A 19,226-nucleotide genomic window follows, 5' to 3' on the forward strand; every position below is an offset into this window, starting at 1 on the left:
TTGTTTTAATCCATGATATAAACAGACAGTGACCTTGATTTAAGATCCTAGTTAAAGTAATTTATATGAAAACTTAACTTTGTGAGTACCAGCAATGCCTTGGATAAAAAAATACATTTGGGTCTAAACTGACAGATGATAAGAATTTGGAATCGAAGAGAATTAAACATCAATGCCAAGTTCATTGCTTGCTTTTGTTTTCCAGCAATTTTCAAATAGAAATGATCAGAAGTTGTGAAAAAGAATCAAAAACAGATATACCATACCATATATTTAAGTGAAGAATTCACCCCAAGTATCTCACAATTACATGGCTATACCTTGTTTTGAAGGGGGGAGGGGGGAATGGAAACCATTGCTCCTTATGTACAATGTTCCATTATCAAAATATGTAGACAATTCAACTCCCAGATTCTCCCTTTTTCTCGCCTTCATGAATCATCCCATCTCTTTATTACTTCACGTCAGAACAAGAAAATATACCCACCATTCAAAAAGACAGTCTCGTTTCTATTACTCCAGTTTATACCCCGTGCTTGCCCCAAGCCACAAAATTTTCACAACACAAAAAGGTTTCTGATACAGGAAATGAATGCAGGTTTGGGAGAATTTTTTAACGTTTTACAAATGATTACCTTGGCCGTGGGCGTGCTGGGAATGACTGAGCTTGTCGAAGCTTTCGTTGTGGAGGGTTCCCAAAGAACATGGTTTGAGAACGAGTCACCATGTCTGTCATGGTAGGGGTCTGGTAAGCTTGGACAAGGCTTGTACTATCAGTGGAATCGCCTCGCGCAGTTGCTCTCTGCCAGGAATGTGAGCTCAGACCTGACAAAACGTAAGCCCTTCCGGATGACTCATACACGTGACGGTTTGCCATTCTTTCTTGCATCTCCTTAAGCTCGGCACATAGTGCAACACATAACCGGTCACCAGCCCGTGCAGAAATTGTTTCTGATAAAGCCCTGCAACAACTCTCAAGCAAATAGACTGCACCAGTTAGATCACCACGTTCGGCAGCGGCTCTCGCCTCAGCCATAGCCTCTGCAGCACGGAGCCGATTTCGCTGCCTGTCAACCTCCCTTGACACTACCGTTTGTTCTACTACTGTTGCCCGCTGGATTTTTACTTCATTGTTTTCTTCCAATGACACCAGTTCTTTTGATATGGGGTCTCTGTAACTACATTTAATCTTGAGCAATGACGTCTCATCACAGGATTCATCAACTGGAACATTGACTGTCACCAAAAAATCTCTTTCTTCATCAGCATACAAGTCTCCTACATCAATAGAACCTTCTTTTGCATCAGCCGTCACGCTGGTTTGGTAATTCCCGGCCTTTATCGAATTAATTAGCACATTTGGGTGAGCACACTCAAGTTTAACACATGTCTCCTGCACTACCACACTTAAAAGCCCTCCAATGCATTGAGCAAAAGCATCTTGGATCACACCCTCGGCTTCTATGAAAGAAAATGTACCCCCAGACATCTCGGAAATTGAATGCATTGAGGCAGCATCATGATCTGCACCAAACCCGAAGGTGTGCACAGGGATACGCAGACCTGTCCCACCATTACGCTGAATTGAGAGCGGAAGTAGTGATTTATAATCAGTCCGGGAATGTGCTCCGCTAGGACTTGGGACAGTATAAGTATCCTGCCCATCTGATAATAATATGATGCTTCCAACTGGGTTCTTCCACTTCCGGTCTACGATCAACTTTGCACCTTTCCTAAGCCCTTCAGCAACATTTGTCCCACCATTTGCAGTAAGAGAGTTAACAGCCTGCAGCGCTTCCTGCCGTCCAGCCTCCGTCATCCGGCGGAGAGGGAAGAGGCGACGGGCGGTAGAAGAGAAAACAATTATGGAAAGCCGATCAAAGGGCCCAAGATGCTGTATTACAAACCCCATAGCTCGTTTTAGCAATGCAATCTTGGTACCGGCCATGCTGCCACTAACATCAAGAACAGTGACAAGGTCAACCGGGGCACGAGAATTTTGGGCTGTGGTTGAAAATATATTTTGGTTTCTGCTGTTTAGCCCTCCACTTGTAATGGGAGCCCGGAGATGGATTAATATGGCAAAATTATAACGACTGTTAGATCTTGGAACAGCTGAAACTTCAGGATATGTCTTAACTTCTATTGCTCCAATAGAATTATTCTTGGAAGCATCCTTGTCAATGACATTTTGTTGAGGATTCTCTTGCTGCTGATCGAGGGCCTCATCATCATCAAAGGTTCCTGGTTCATAGGCATGGAACAGTGAAGAAATGCGCCTAGTTGAATCTAACCGAGGGGAAGGTAGGCGTCGTACGGCAGTGGTCCAGGCATCATCCCGGGGCCAATCTGATGGACTAATTCTAGATCTCTCATTGGGAAGTTCAGAAGCAGGGCTCTGGAAGGGGATTTCCTTCCATTTTGCTCTGCAAACTGGACAAATTTGATTTCCGTGTTTTATGTTAGAAGCTATACACTGAAAATGGAAAGAATGGGAGCATTCTGCTGTGAAAATGGCATGGCCTTGACCCAGTTTCATTGATGTCAGGCATATTGAACAGGTTCTCTGCAGTTTTAAAGGGCAAGCAGGTAAGAAAATAATTCAAGCAGGTCTAAATGATAGAATTAAAGCAGTTGCCGTGTCAAAATGACTTAAAACATACACACAGCAAAAAATACAATTACAGCAGAGCCATTAATGGTTCCTATTTCGATAAATCATAGGAGCATCAAGCAATATAGTAGATGATCATATATCTCATGTATACATACCAACGAGGGATTACGTGAACATTTCCCAAGATAGAACCTTAAATGATACATAGTCCTCATTAACAAAGTTCTCATCTCCACAATGGCCATAAATTGAAGAAAAAAAGAGTACAAAAGGGCGCAAATTGCAGCTCAAGGGATCAAAGCCATATCTAACTCAATCCAAACCTAGCATCTAAAGATTACTTTTACATAGAATAATAATTTAGTTTGGAAGAATGTGAAATTCTCAAAGGTAAGTATATAGAGTCCATCACCGACTCTTCTTTCTGTCACCATACACCCCTACTATTGAGACGGGTGCATGAAAAGAAGCAATAAAATGCAACCTATGTGCATGATAAAGCCATAGATAGGGTGTTAACTTTAGCTACAGTGAAATTTCAAAGAAACTAAAGCTAAATAAGCCATAAATGTTAGGTCAATAGTAAATGGTCAAAGCATTGCAAAGGATATATCAGGAATTTAACAAAAAAACTAAAGGGGTGACTTCAAAAGGCTAGAATGATCAAACCAATCCTCTCAAGCTAATGATGAACCTTTCAAACAAAATAATCCCAAAAAAGAAATGAAAAATAATGTAAAGTTCATCAAAAGAAGTGGAATGATGTGGTTTTGCCCAAAAATTTTGATTTCCCATTACACTTTTTTTCCTTTGAAACTTACTAGAGCAAAAGTTCACCAATCAACGGTTCACAGGCTTTTACAAAAATGATCATCAAAGGGAGATATATAGATAGAAATATTTGTATGTGCAAAAGTGCAGTTATGCTGACCAGATAAAGCACTTTTCCATCAGGGTGAAGGGAGAGAGAGAGAGTACATTTTACAATAGGTATATGTAATGTGTTCCTCTTTCTACCAATGCAAAGGGCAACGGTCCTTAAAGGGACTATTTCACTTTAACCCCACATTGGCTCCATATATGGCCCTATTGGAGAATTGAAAACAACACAATAAAAAACACCCATCCTTCAGAAATTTCAGAATCAGCACAATATCACACACTCCACCACCATCCATCCCTACCCCACACCCACATGATAAGAAAGCCTTCAATGTTCAAATTGAACAACATTAATTATAGTAATAGTTCTTAACATTAGTGCAATATTTTATCCCTCCACAAACATTCTTAGTCCATGTGTAAAATCACACTATTCAATATGAAAATTAGATCTAAAGGCAGGGTACATGATCGAGACTGACAGTAGTTTGTACCAAAATATTGTAGAGATAAATACCATTATCCTTCAAGAATCAAAATTAAAAAAAATAAAGTCTTGGATTAAGTTAACTTAGAAAAACAAATAAGCTAATCACTTACAACCAGAATTTACTCTAAAGATCTGGTTAGAGAAAAGAAACAATAAGATCACAAAACCATAACTGCATCTGCAAATCAAATTATTAAAAAAATCAACAGAAATTAGCAACAAAATCCACTTTAGAATATAAAAAAACATAGAAAAATATACCACTTTATCATATATATATTTAATGAAGGCAAATGCAGACCTTGGAAGATTTAGGGGCGGATTTTGAGACCCGGAGACCGGAAGAGGAAGGTGTGGGAGTTGAGGGGCGGCGGCAGTCTTCGCCTGAAGGAGAAACAGGAGAGAGAGGGACAGCATCTGAAGACAACCTTGAAGGAACATTAGCAGTATCACGATGATGCTTAATGGATGCTGATGCTGATGTTGATGATGATGGAGATGAATCTTCAAGCTTTTGATGTGGTACATACAAACACATGTTCAAGCCAAGAGCCAACTTTGCTTTCCTCCATGTACTCCCCATGATAACAAAAGGAAAAAAGAAGAAGAAGAAGAAAGGTTTTGTGTTTTCAGTTTCAAGATTTTGTGTTTAGGGTGGGAAACCGGAGATGAAGAAGCTGTGAGGCAGAGGTAGCATTCTGGTTGAAAATAAATTGTAGCAGTTGTAAGATGAAAAAAGAAGGCAAGCATTTGTTTTGAGGATTTTAGTTGTAAATATAATATATAAGGGGTTCTGCGTGAATTACACGTGAGGTTATTTCAAGCTTTTGACCTTTTGGTTTTGGGAGAATTTGCAGCTTTTTTTTTTTTATTAACCAATTTGATTTGGAATATAATAATTACACCGCTGATTATTACTCGGTAATTGGATCTATGAATCTTTAGATTTAATTTTCCTTGAGTTGTTAAAATACGATTATATCTTTATTCCTATATTATCCAAATTTGTATCTATAGTTAAAACTCTATAAATTAATAATGTCAGGATCGGAGAAATTTATTAATTTAGAGAATTATTAATTTATTGATAAATTAATAATTATTAATTTAAAGATTTTTAAGTAATTATACTGTACATACCAAACAAAAAGACAAATTAATCTATGTCTCTTAGAATTACGTTGCAAGAGATGAGTTAAATTAATAATGAGCTCCAAATAGACTTAAACTTTAAAAGAAAACATACAACTATTGAATCATATTTCAATAGAGTGTAATATATTTTTTTCAGTTTCTATGAATTATTAATTTATGATTTTCTTGGGACCGAAAATTATAAAGGGATCTCACGAAAAATTATTATCTTATTATTTTATCGAGTTTTTAAATTTTTTACATTGACCCAAGTCGGAACCGGACAAATTTATTATTTTAAAGATTTTATTAATTTACCTAGTATTAATTTAAAGTTTCTATTTTTTAAAAAGTTGTTAAAGGATTGGGATATTTGATATACTTCCACTCAAAGTCAAAACTAATAGAATTCAAATAAAGGATATTAAAATGAGTAATATTCAAACAATTATTCATCTTTTTAAATTGTAATTTGAAAAAAAAATATTTGAATGAATAAATAATTAGCGTGTGCTTTAAATCATGTTAAAAATAAAAATAAATAAAACAAACCCATATTGTTCGTTTAATTTTACTTGTAAAATTAAAATGTCTATTGAGATTTAAAATGATAATTAATTTATCCTTACTTAATATCATACTATATTTATAGGTCCTAATGTTTATAATTATTAATTAAGTATATTTTATCTAATAATTATTTAAAAATGACATATAAAGATTTTATAATTTAATATCATTTTAATGGAATAAAATATTTTGTTATTTAATATGATTAATTTAAATATGGTTATATCTAATAATAAGATTCTTGAAATGAATGAGAAACTGATAATGTTATATTATATTATTTGATTTATTTGATAGACCTTGTTTGATTTATCTGATACGAATATTGTACTTAATCAAAGAAGATAATATTATTTAAAAATAAATTATATCAAATTATTTATGTAATATGTTTTATTTTTATCAAATTAAAATTTTCATTCAAAATATTTACATAAAAAATAAAAACTATTTCTATTATACTATTGAAATAAAACATAAAATATATGATTCCCGCTTCCTTGATGCCGGCCATCTCATGCAATTTATTGCCACGTTATATTTTTTTTCTTATTCTGATTTTCAAGGTTTTTTTTTATTAATCTAAACCCACGTTGCCTCGTTATATTTCGCCTTTTATATTCTTTTAAAAATTTATGTTTATATTTTTTATCGATGGTTTATGAGTTTTTATTCAAAAGTTACATTTTGAATGAGAAAGAATTCACAACATTAATATGAATTTTACAATTTCATAACAGTTGTGTGGTTAGTGTGGAATCCAATTAGTCAAAGTTGTTAATTAAGACGGTCCAAAAAGAATCAACTTAGTAGTCATTTTCATAGATGATGGCTGGTCAAGAACTCGATGCAAAATCCAAAACTTCTTTGTCTTGCACACTGTTTTATTTATTGTTTGATGCAAAAGCATAAAGTTAGTGTTTTTGACTTCCAAAATCAATTAAAATTGTTGGATAATGGATATTTTCCTTTCAATTTTATTCTAAGATTATATTTTTCTTATGCATATATTTTTAAAATCATGAAGGTAGATCGAAAAGAATTCTTAACAATCTTATTCTTTTTTTTTCTCTTAGATTTAAAAAGTATTTTAAAATTTAATCTATTTTTGAAAAATAGAATAATCTTGAGTTTTAAAAAATTTAGTTTTGGTAATATGTCTATCTTTTGTACATTAATTTCAATCTATACCTCTTCGTCTTTATTTTTATACGAAATAAAAAATCATTAACTCTAAAAATATTTTGACTGAGACAAATTATATATAAAAAAGTGAAATCATTACTCAAACTCTAAAAGAAATAGTCTCAAACCATTTCAGTTGTGCTTATAAAAATTAGCTGGGTAAAAAAATTGTAAGACTTGAAGAATCCATTGAGGAAATAAGATATTTTTTAACGGACGACCTAAAAATAGTTATAGAATAAAACGTTACTCACACATTTTAAAAAATTATATATCTAAAAATTGTAATTTAAATATTTATTTTTAAATGAATATAGTTTAAACAATAAGAACTAATATGTATGCTTTATTTTGAACATTTATATTTTATTTTAAGTTTACATTTGCCCTAATTGTTATTTATTTCATAACAAATCATATTTAAAAAAGGTATAATAATTAAACTTTCTATAATATAAACATTTTTTTAAGTAACAGATCACTATGCACACCGACTACCAACAACCAGTTTATTTAACAGTTGTCAACCCTCTTTCCATTAATATTATTTTTGAAATTCTCTAAATGAAAATAGAAGGTATCTTATCATTATGTCTAACACTTGTTAATAGTGTTATTAACAGTTTTAATGTACAGTGTATTAATATATATTTTATAATCACTTATATTTAATTCATTATGAAATAATCTTTCTAATCTAATTTATTCGATTTAAAATATCGATATAACATCTTTATCATAACATTATGACCAACTCTAAAATTTAAATTTAATTAAGTTATAAAACAAAATTTAATGGGGTAGAGAAAATGGTAACGGTGATTGTGATGGTTGAGGACAAAAATGGGTGGTTTCAAAACAATGGCCACTCATGGCAATTGGAGTTTGGACAATGGGTCCACTCCCCAATTGCAAATCAAAGTGTTATATTATTATATTTTTGGACTATGCTTTCACCAACCATTGGTTTGTTGGGATCCGAATGCCAACAAGTTTCATCACCCCCATGGTATTGTATATGTTCAAAGAATTTGCTTAACTAAATAATTTAAAGCCATTTCACAGTATTTGATTGTGTTTACCCTTGGGAAAAGCCTGCATTTTCCTGCAATATTTTTGTTGACTTTGCCCCATAAAGCGTAGGAAATTTAGGGTTATAAAATGACCCACAAATACGATTCTTTTTTACTCTCTCAACCACTCACGGTAGACACGGGAAACAAGTTGGAAACATAAATGGGGTCTCAAAAGGAGTTAAATAACGAAAGATGGATCCTGCTGTCTTGGGTCCCTTGTGCATGTTATCTTGCAGGGAGGAATAACTTTTGCAACTAAAATAAACACAATTTACATAAACAACTTAGGAAGTAAGACAACATACGTTTAGTATAACCCCCCTTGCTTGTTTCCCTATAGACAATCTCACATGCTTTATCATTCTTTTTCTACTTAGTTTATCCTGTCACTTCTTTGAAACTCTACTTATTTGACTTTGGTTACTTCGAAACCATATCTGCATGGATTTCATTTCATTTAATTATTGATAGAATGTTCGATATTTAATTTTGTCGATTACGAAATAATTCTCTTAATCTCAATTTTTTTTATATATATGAAATCTAAACGTTATTTAAGAAACTTAACCTCTTATTTATTTAGTATCTAAACGTATTTTAGGATTAGTTAAGTTTGATATAAGCAGAAAACTGGACGCAAGCATAATTAGTTGAATCCCGTAAATGATTGTGTATTGGCTTCTATCTTTTTTCTCTCACTTCCGTAGTCGGCGGTTAGGTTGATTGAAATGGAAGACAGGAAACATGCATGTAATTATGGGTGGACGGAAACTCCGAAAGATGCATTTTCAATGCTCTTAGACCTAACATCTAATTGATGGGGAGCGGGAAAGTTTGAATAGTGGTGACAGGTTGTAAGGACTACCCTAATTCTGCCTCACTTAGTGGATTTGCTACTTTTCCAAAACTAAAAAGGTCAATGGCATTCCTGAGTTGAGAATCACATTCCCAAAAAGTCTTTTACTTTTTCTGTGATTTCTGGATGAAGTTGAATGAATTGTACGTGGTTCATAGGTAGTCTTATAGTTTTGAAGCCTGTGGATGCAGTTGACACCAATATGTTAAGATAAAGATAATTTGTGTAAACAAATACACTTCATTCCTTCTAACTTAATCATTGTTAGTCCAGGTCAAAGACAAACAGGTCTACACAATAAGCAATCCCGTTATATGGATTTAGAAGCAAGACATTTGGCATTGTTATATTTTCTATACTACAGCTCTTTAGATCTTTCCTTTTGACGATGGCACGAGAAGCAACAACAAATACCCACCGAGTAATAATTTAGTATTTATTTGAGGATAAGAATAGGAAAGTTTGGTCTAAGACTGAAATCTGTGACGATGAGGCAGCAGATGGAGTAGGGCTTCAAAGTCAAAACAACCAGCTGCCTAAATTTCTCATCAATATCATGCGATGATATGGGGTTTACCAAATTCAATTCAATTCTAATATTCCTAAGAATGGTAAGCTATTTCGGAATCCCCTTAAATTGAGTAACAGGAAAAAAAATCACAAACACAAAATTACTTTCCCGCTAAAAGTATTTTGGCATGCTAGAAAGAAATATAATAGGAATAGAAAATTGTTCAATAAAATTATTTAGAAATTTATTTGTTTGGTTGGATGTAAAACCCAACTTTGATCAAAAGTTTTAAGTCGACATTTACCAAATTTGGGTATGCTTGAATGAGATTATAGTTTATATGATGAGGATCTTCAGTCTTCACTGCCTGCGGTGTACGCCATTTGTATGTTGAGAGTAAGGCCTTACATGCATTAGTTTAAAAAATTAAAAGAGAAATTTGCAAGACCTAACCATTTTTTTACACATCCATTCAATTGGGATTGGTTCGTTGGTTGACGACAGGTGAGGGATGTGATTGAAATTTGATCCGATGCTGCATTCTTATTTCACACACCTTTAAAATATAGGAAGTGGTAACTAAAAGAAAATATGAAGTTAAATAACCATTCACCACAAAATATATTCGTCCACAAAAAGCCAGGCCCCATTGCCAATTCCCTATCAATTTCTTACCCTACACTAGAAGCCCTATCAATTTAGAAGCCCTCTTGGCTAAAAAAAACTGATAGGATCGAACAGTGGATCTAAGTTAAACAACATTACCTCCTAGTTAGGGTTAGTCATCATCAGCTAAACAAATAATGTCAGTTGCTCCTTCACTTTGCTGTGATGAGTTACTTGGCACGTGAGATTCGCGATGGAACCTCATAGCCCACCTTGAGCTACTATCAGACAGCAAAAAGCCTGGGGGATTTGGACCGGCACCAGACGGATTTACACCCGTTAAAACATCTGATGAAGGTAAAAGCAAGTTGGGTGGAGCTGTCAACCCTCCAGCAATTTACATGTTGGGTGCTACCCGATTGGCCTGTAGTTGATGCCTGCCTGTGTACGGGGGGTTAACATACGACTGGCGCAAAGACATAGAAGGTGCAGGGTGGTTATCATGTGCCTGCGGACTTGACATTCCACCAGAATGCAATCGGAGACTAATTGGGGAAATGGATGATGAAGGCCTAAATGGCTGCAAATGTGGAGCAGGAACACGAATATCAGTGCCTATTTGAGGGTTTCCTGTTGAAGAGGAGATGGTACTGATACGGGGAGGTCTAGTTGGAGTGCCAGAGAAAAATGCCGATGGGTTATCAACCTGCAAAGGTGAACCCATGGTTTGTGCATCAATTACAGCTGGAGAAGCAGTTTGCATGCTACTAGCTGAGCCTGTTGAAGGGATCCCTGAAGCAGTGGAAGGCTGCAAAGTAGGACCATGGTTTGTGCATTGACTGCAGCAGATGAAACAGTTGGTATACAAGAAGTTGAGTCAGTCGAAGGGAAACCAGAAGCAGCGGAAGGCTGTAGTATCATCTGTTGCGAAGAAAGTTGAAACACCTGCTGCAAGAAGTTAGACCTTGCATCTGCAAGTAAAAACACACACTAGTTAAGTCGGTTCGCATAATGAAACATTGCAGAAGGGAAACTTTTTTATTACATGCATGCATATAAGGCATCTGTATTTGTAGGTTCCATTAGCTTTTCTAGCAATCATTTCTTGCACACATGGACAATAGTCCATACGCCCAAAAGCACGCACAGAGTTAACAGGCACTCTCTTTAAACTTGCAATTTAACAAGCAGTGGTAAAAGAACTGCCTCTAAATTTTCTTAAGTGACTAAAACTATGCCGTGTCCCAAAAATGATCACTCAACAGATCTGTGATTAAGCAGGTACCCTAATCTGACCAAGCACCAGTGCATGGAATTTGAATTAAGTAGATAATCAGATCATCGATATAATTCTGTTTTCTCCCATGAACTCTGTTAAAACTGCCAAGTAAATGCATGATTCACCTTGCTTTGCTACCACTGAACCAGATGCCGTAATATCCATAGACCTGAATGTCTTAGCCAAAATCTTATTCAGGAGAACTTTACCGTAATTTACATCAAGCTCCTTTTCTTGGAGAAGAAACTCTGCTTCTTTCTCCTTTATTGTAACATCATACTTTCTACTAATCTTAGCTACAACCACCTCAATCTCCTTGTCACATTCCAATTTCAGCTGCAGCTTCTGATGAAAGGAGAGTAACCGATCTTCATGAATCTTGGTGGTTCGCTCTTTTTCTTTCATTATTCTTTCCATTTCAATTTGAAGAGGGTCATGATACAAAGTCAAAGGCATCCGAGATGAAACAGCAGGTGCAGTCTGTTGCGGAAGACGACTATCGGATAGAGCAAAATCGCACATAATAATTTGAGAAAATAAAAATGAAGATAAAAGAGACACAAAATTTACGTGAAAACAAAAACCACGAGCAATGGTAGAAGAATTTCACTATGAGAAAATATGAATTACAACATCTCTCGATCTACCAAGGAGAAAACAATGATAATTCTCTTGATAAAAAGGAGAAAACAACTCTCAAGAAACTCTCTAAATTCTCTCTAGTATTGGAAGAAAGCTAGAATGTTTTGGGATGGTTTTGAAGCTAAATGAGCTAGGTATTTATAGTTGAAGCCTAAGGACTAATTTGTAAATACCCTAAAGTTTAGTGATTAAATGAGTGATTTTACCATGCCAAATTTCAACATTTTTCAGCTACTTTTCGATGCATTAATTGCACCACCGAAAGCCACCTAAAATTTATAACTTGTTGTTTTGACTTTTCAACAAAATGCAACCATCTTTGAATTTAATCAAAGTAGTTGGTTGCCATCTAGAAGATTAGCCGCCCATGATGACTTTTAACAATCTCCCACTTGAAGATTTGATTGGAACAATCATATCTTCACACCATTCTTTCTACCTTGTACCTTCATGTTGCTTACGTCTTGACAGGCCACAAGAGGATCAACACCAAGTAAATTTATCGGCATTGATCGCCTTCGTCATGAAATCTGCTATGTTGTCTTTGGTATGGATCTTCTGCATATCTACCGTTCATTCTTCCCGAATAAAATGCTAGATTCCTTGGTAGATGCAAGGCGCTTTGACTGTCACAAAACATAGAGACATACTCTTGATTGTGCCCAAGCTCCTCCAATAACATTTTCAACCAAATTGCTTCTTTATTGGCTTGTGTAGCTGCTACATATTCTGCCTCTGTTGTGGATGTAGCCACAACTGACTGCAATTTTGAAACCCAGCTTACAGCTCCACTAGCAACTTTGAACACATATCCTGTAGTAGATTTGCTTTTATCAAAATCCCCTACATATTCAGAATCGACATACTCATTGATAAGTAAGTTTGATCCTTCGTAACATAATGCAACATTTGAGGTCCCTTTGATGTATCTCAGGATCCTTTTCATTGTATTCCAATGTTCTTTGCCTGGATTCGCCATGTACCGACTAACCACTCCACTGCTTGTGCAATGTCTGGTCTTGTGCATATCATAGCGAACATTAAATTTCCCACTGCTGATGCATACGGTACTCGAGACATCTCCATCCTCTCTTCTTCATTGCTAGGACTCATACTGGAGGATAATTTGAAGTTAATAGGAAGAGGGTAGAAATTGACTTACAATCTTGCATGCTGAATCGTGACAAGATCTTCTTCAAGTAATTCTTTTATGAAAGCCAAATCTTCTATTACTTTTGTCTCGATGAATTTGCATCCCTAGAATCTTGTTTGCTGATCCCAAGTCCTTCATTTCAAATTCCCTAGCCAGTTGTACCTTCAATTCTTCAATATGATCTTTGTTGGGTCTTGCAACCAACATGTCATCCACATACAACAACAATATAACAAAATCGTTATCACCAAACCTCTTGAAATAAGCACAAGGGTCTGTATTAAGTCTGTTGTATCCAAGGCACATAATGAAGGAATCAAATCTCTTATACCAACACCTCGGCGCCTGCTTTAAACCGTACAGATATTTGTTCAACCTGCAAACCAAGTTCTTCTTTTCTTTTTCTTCAAAACCTTCAGGCTGGAGCATGTAAATATCTTCTTCAAGATTTCCATAAAAAAAAGTTGTTTTAACATCTAGCTGCTCTAGATGTAAGTTCAGTGTAGCACACATTGCCAAAACTACTCGAACTGTTGTTAGTCGAACCACAGGAGAAAATATTTCATTGAAATCAATACCTTCTTTTTGAGCATATCCTTTGACCACCAGTCTTGCACGATACCTCTCCACTTGATCGTCACCATTTCGCTTGATTTTGAAGACCCATTTGTTACCAATTGGATTCCTTCCTTGTGGCAGTGGCACAAGGTCTCATGTATTATTTTTATGAAGGGCTTCGATTTCTTCTTGCATCGTCATCATCCACAGTGAAACATCTTAGATGTTTATTGCCTCCTGGTATGTTGATGGCTCACCGTCCTCTGTTAAAAGATAGTATGCAATATTACCTTCTATAACATAATCTGAGTGCCAATTGAGATGTTTCTCACACGATTTGATTGACGAGTTGTTGGAGCTTCAGAACTCTCTGGTACTTGTTCATCATGTGCTGGTTCTGCTTCAGAAGAATCTCCTTGTTCAACCTCCTTTTCCACATGTATCTGTGTAGTCTTTGACTTTTCAACACTATCATCATCTTATTTTCTTTGTAGTTTATCTTCTACAAAGATAATATCCCTGCTGATGATCACTTTGCAGGCAGTGGGATCCTACAAGCGATACCCCTTGACTCATCAATATACCCTAAGAATTTGCATTTCCTGGATTTTAGATCCAGCTTTGAGATTTCTTGGGAGTTGTACATCACGTACACAATACTTCCAAATACATAGAGGTTAGAATAATCAGCTGGTTTTCCAGTCCACATCTCCATTGGTGTCTTCAGCTCTATTGCAGTTGATGGAGCTCGATTCACCAAATAACAGGCGGTATTGACTGCTTCTGCCCAGAATGATTTTTCTAGGCATGCATCCCTCAACATTGCTCTTGTTCTTTCTAACAAGGTTTTGTTCATCAGCTCTGCCACTCCATTTTGTTGAGGAGTGTTCGCCACTGCGAACTGTCTTTTGATACCTTCTTTCCTACAAAAGTCATCAAATTCTTCGCTTGTGTATTCTCCTCCATTATCTGTTCTGAAACACTTGATCTTATTTCTAGAATCAAGTTCCACCCGCGCTTTGAAGTTTTTGAAAGTTGAAAACACATTTGACTTCTTCTTAATAGGGTACACCCAACATCTCCTAGAGTAGTCATCAATAAATGAGACAAAGTGTTTTACTCCGCCTAGGGATATAACCGGTGCTTGCCATAAGTCAGAGTGAACCAATTCTAGAACACTTTTGCTTCTAGAATTTGACGTGTTGAATTTCAACCGGTGCTACTTACTTGTTATGCAATGCTCACACAAGGTAAGTGATACCTTTGTTAAGCCTGGAAGTAGCTTTTACTCCACAAGGACTTTCATTCCTTGTTTTGACATGTGTCCAAGTTTCTGATGCCATAGCATTGCAGAATCTGAACTATATGAGGCAACAGAGGCTTCTGCTTCTAGCAAAGTCTCTCCCTTCAGCATGTACAAGTTTGCTGCTATCTTTTCGCCTTTCAGCACCACAAGCGCTCCACGGAACGCCTTCATGATTCCTTTCCGTGTTTCAATCTTGCTTGCATTATTATCCAACAATCCGTAGGATAATAAATTTTTCTTCAGGCCTTTCACATGCCGCACATCTCGAACAACTTTAATTGTTCCATCATACATCTTTAATTTGATGGTTCCCACACCAATGATCTCTAAGGCATGATCATTGCAACTATACACAGATCCTCTTGAGACAAGTTCATAATGATGGAACCATTCTCTTCTTGAGGTCATGTGATATGTTTCTCCTGAATCAATGAACCATATATCTACAAATCTTTTCTGCTCTTCCACGGTGGTTGACGCTTCACAACATAGAGCATCTCCATCATCTGAAGTGTTTGCGGTATTGCCTTGTAGATTGGAGTTTTTATTTAGAGTCCAACATTCCTTCTTCAAGTGACCCTTCTTTCCACAGTTGTAGCACTTTAAATTCTTCTTGCTCCTCAACTTCGATCTACCATGTTTATGACTGCTGCTTTGGCCACGTTCTGTTGATCTCCCTCTCGTTGTTGTCAACGCTTATGCTTGTTGCAGATTTACTTGTCTGTCTTCTTTGTTCTTGCGCCGATTTTCTTCTTGTAGAACAGCAGCTGCAACGTCATCGAAGACTAGACTGGTGACATTACTGTTTGTCAAGTTGATGATGAGTTGATCATACGAATCTGGTAGACTTTGAAGTAGAAGTTCAGCACGTTCTTGTTCTCTTATTTTACAGCTTAAGGATATAAGCTGAGAAAATAAAGTGTTCAATGTATTTAAGTGCTCCGTCACTGAAGTAGATTCTGGCATACGGAGAGTGTACAATTTTCTCTTAAGGAAAATTTTATTGTGAAGTGATGTGGCCTCGTACAATTTGGTGAGATGATCCCATATCTCATTAGTTGTCTTCTTCTCCTCAATGCTTGACAATACTTCATTGCTAATGCTAGATGAAAGTTTGCCATAACATTCCCGTCCATTTCGATCCATTTTTGTCATCTATGAAATCCACTGGCCTTTCAGTGGTAGCTGCTAGACAACCGTCTTTCCTCAGGATAGTCTTCATCTTCAATTTCCACAATAAGAAATCTCTCCCATTAAATTTTCCAATATCAAATTTCGTTTCCATAGTTTCTTTTACGGATAACTCCCACTATTTCACTATAGTGAATAGTTCTCTGGAACCTTCAAAGAATGGGTAATAACTTCTTACTTTCTTATGTTGGAGGATCACCTTTTAGTGGCAACCACAAAGACAATAAGCAGATATTGCAAACTCTAATCTGGCTCTAATATCAATTATTGCGGAAGACGGCTATCGGATAGAGCAAAATCGCAACTAATAATTTGAGAAAATAAAAATAAAGATAAAAGAGACACAAAATTTACGTGAAAACCCCTAAATAATATAGGGTAAAAACCACGGGCAACTGTAGAAGAATTTTACTATGAGAAAATAGGAATTATAACTTCTCTCAATCTACCGAGGAGAAAACAATGATAATTCTCTCTTGATAAAAAGGAGAAAACAACTCTCAATAAACTCTCTAAATTCTCTCTAGTATTGGAAGAAAGCTAGAATGCTTTGGGATGGTTTTGAAGCTAAATGGGCTAGGGTATTTATAGTTGAAGCCTAAGGACTAATTTGTAAATACCTAAAGTTTAGTGATTAAATGAGTGATTTTACCATGCCAAATTTCAACATTTTTCAGCTACTTTTCGGTGCATTAATTGCACCACCGAAAGCCACCTAAAATTTACAACTTGTTATTTTGACTTTTCAATAAAATGCAACCATCTTTGAATTAAATCAAAGTAGTTGGTTGTCATCTAGAAGATTAGCCGCCCATGATGACTTTTAACATAGTCCGCAGGGGAAAGTCATTAGAAATAGATGGGACTGAAGCTTCCCTTGTTTCTAAAGCCTACCTAACAAGCCCATCTATATCACCATCAATTGGGGAATCCAGAGGCAACAAGACATCTTGATTGGAAAGCTCGATATGGTTTCCCAATGATTGCCTTGGAGCCTGAGAACTTTCGTTGGCAGTTTGGCCTTCATTGTTTGATTGATGCTCAACTGCACAAAACAGAAGGTAGATCGGGAGGAGAGAGGTTAGAAGTTGATAAGAGGTTCTCATCTGCTGCATTTGCTCTGTATGTCCCACAACTGTGGCATCAGAATTTTCAGCTGCCTGGGAAGCATTTTGCATTTCTCTGTTTGCAAGGCATCCTGCTTCCACTTCAGAGGAAGCATATGGAAGAGAATCGACATTTGTGAATACCTGCAAAATAAGATATTGTTACTAGATTGTGAGATCTCCATAGCAGGGTATTAAAAGTATGACCTCTTCAAATCTTAAAACAATCTCCTTGCCACATGTATAAATTAAATTAAGCACAATGTAGGTAAGCCAAAATATTATAGATGTATTACTTTATCGTAACTATTTTGCTTTACTTTTGGGGCGTGAAATGGCAACATAAGGAACTGCTTTCGCTAGAAATAGTCCAAAAAGAACATGTACTTAAACTTGACAACAACAAAAAATCTTATATACCAGATCTCATGAACGTTCTCGGAGTTCAGATTCCCCGTTTATAATGCATAGTACACCATCCTGCTGGTCATTTTCCATGGGATTTGTTCCATCATTCTCTTTTCGGACATTACCACCATTATATTCTGCCAAAGAGACCTCTTTAGCAGGCATAGAGCATGCATCAATATAATGTATTTGTTCTCTAGATTCAGTGGATTTCGTGCAATCAATACTATCTGTTCCACCACAGGAAGTTGCAATCTCAGATATACTTTTCGGAATTTCTTCGTCAGACACGTTCATAGTGGCTTCACCAAGAACCTGTTTCTCAAATGAACAGTGACCAGACATGATATTCCCTGACCTTAATAGCTTCAGGTCTACTCAAGTGAAGGTCCATGTCAACCGCGTTTAATTTGGTTCCACTAGGAACTTCAGATGAAAGTACCAACGATGACGGCAAACTCTCAAAACCTTCCCCATAACCGATAGTCTTAGGTGCTCCCAAATGAACCTCACCATCAATTTTTTTAATGCGATTTTGAATTTGTTTGCTGATATGGATTTGGACAACGAAGATTTAGGAAAGAATGAGAAACTAGGGCTCTTGAATTTGAGGATTAAAGAGGCTGGAAAATAAAACCTGAGATTATCCGACAAAAGTGCCCAGATAATGCATGTGGGAATATTTCCCCCCCAAAATAATGCAGTTACTCGATTATTTCCCTAAATGGGGTGAATGCTACAGGGTGACAAGCGTGCTTAGGATCTCTCGGCGTCTTCAGGGCTATTTGTTCAAGGGATCTTTCGGCGTCTTCAACACAAAAATTTCTTTGCCAACTTGGAATGCTCAGTGTCTTACATGCACGCTCGGGGGAATGCTCGGCGTCTTCAAGCATGGGAAAATGGATCTCTCAGCGTCTTCCATGCGAAGGGAAAAATAAATGCTCGGTGTCTTCACTGGCCGAAGTGTGAGATTCGTTATGCATGCGTTGGGGTCGAAGCGTGAGATTTGTTATGCATGCGTTGAGACCAATAATACGTTTGCACCCGACCAGACCAATAATGCTTTTTCCCGGGGTCTTCAAGACAACTGCAGGGATGATATTATAATTAGACCAATAATTGGTGCACCGACTTGTTATAAAATAGGGGTGGGGATTGAATTTCATTGCATGCATGAGTTGGTTTTAACTTACAAAAGCAAGTGAGGATCGTGATTTTTTTTTTTGCATTAGATTCAATTAGAGTTGTTGCTTGAAGTGGATTTTCAGTGATATTGAAGATTTTTGTGGGTTCGATAATTTTCCGAGCTTTGGTTTAACGTCTTTAAAAAATGTAAGTTCTTTCTCATTTCCCATGTGAACTCCGTTTATTTTTCCCTGTTGAAAGAATGCTCATATATGTTAGTAGAAATCAGGAGAATGATACATTTAAATTTTGTTCACGAGACCAAAGTAATGTAATTTAAGATTGAGTATTATTGTTAATTTAAAATTAGAAAATGTAAGTTTGATACAGAAAATTTAAGTTTGAGTATTATTGTTAATTTAAATTTTTATGTAATTTTTAGTTGTATTTTTAATTTTATTTTTATATAATGCATCAGTAGTGCATCGGTACACCCCTAAAGGAAAATTGAATTTTGGGTTCATTAAATTA

At 36.0% G+C, this 19,226-nt stretch overlaps 2 protein-coding genes and 1 long non-coding RNA gene across 3 annotated transcripts; 1 reads left to right on the top strand and 2 right to left on the bottom strand.

The window, feature by feature from the left end:
- Nucleotides 1-247: 247 nt before the first annotated feature.
- On the bottom strand, nt 248-4,696 carry LOC120196223 (E3 ubiquitin-protein ligase WAV3-like). Its single transcript, XM_039198071.1, has 2 exons — nt 4,291-4,696; nt 248-2,566 (listed from the first exon to the last, which is right to left on the bottom strand). Exons 1-2 carry the CDS (start codon nt 4,570-4,572, stop codon nt 632-634), a joined length of 2,217 nt encoding a protein of 738 aa, XP_039054002.1. The 5' UTR covers nt 4,573-4,696; the 3' UTR covers nt 248-631.
- Nucleotides 4,697-10,309: 5,613 nt separating this feature from the next.
- Nucleotides 10,310-11,341, bottom strand: LOC120196224. The gene is made up of 2 exons (XM_039198072.1): nt 11,332-11,341; nt 10,310-10,898 (listed from the first exon to the last, which is right to left on the bottom strand). Exon 2 carries the CDS (start codon nt 10,688-10,690, stop codon nt 10,325-10,327), a length of 366 nt encoding a protein of 121 aa, XP_039054003.1. The 5' UTR covers nt 10,691-10,898; nt 11,332-11,341; the 3' UTR covers nt 10,310-10,324.
- Nucleotides 11,342-11,573: 232 nt separating this feature from the next.
- Nucleotides 11,574-16,912, top strand: LOC120196225. The gene is made up of 3 exons (XR_005523142.1): nt 11,574-11,688; nt 15,233-15,236; nt 16,896-16,912. It is a non-coding gene; the product is annotated as an uncharacterized LOC120196225 (long non-coding RNA).
- Nucleotides 16,913-19,226: the final 2,314 nt, after the last annotated feature.

This window comes from Hibiscus syriacus, unplaced genomic scaffold (genome assembly GCF_006381635.1).
Source record: "Hibiscus syriacus cultivar Baekdansim isolate YM2019G1 unplaced genomic scaffold, ASM638163v2 tig00117028_pilon, whole genome shotgun sequence".
In the NCBI taxonomy this organism is placed as follows: domain Eukaryota; kingdom Viridiplantae; phylum Streptophyta; class Magnoliopsida; order Malvales; family Malvaceae; genus Hibiscus; species Hibiscus syriacus.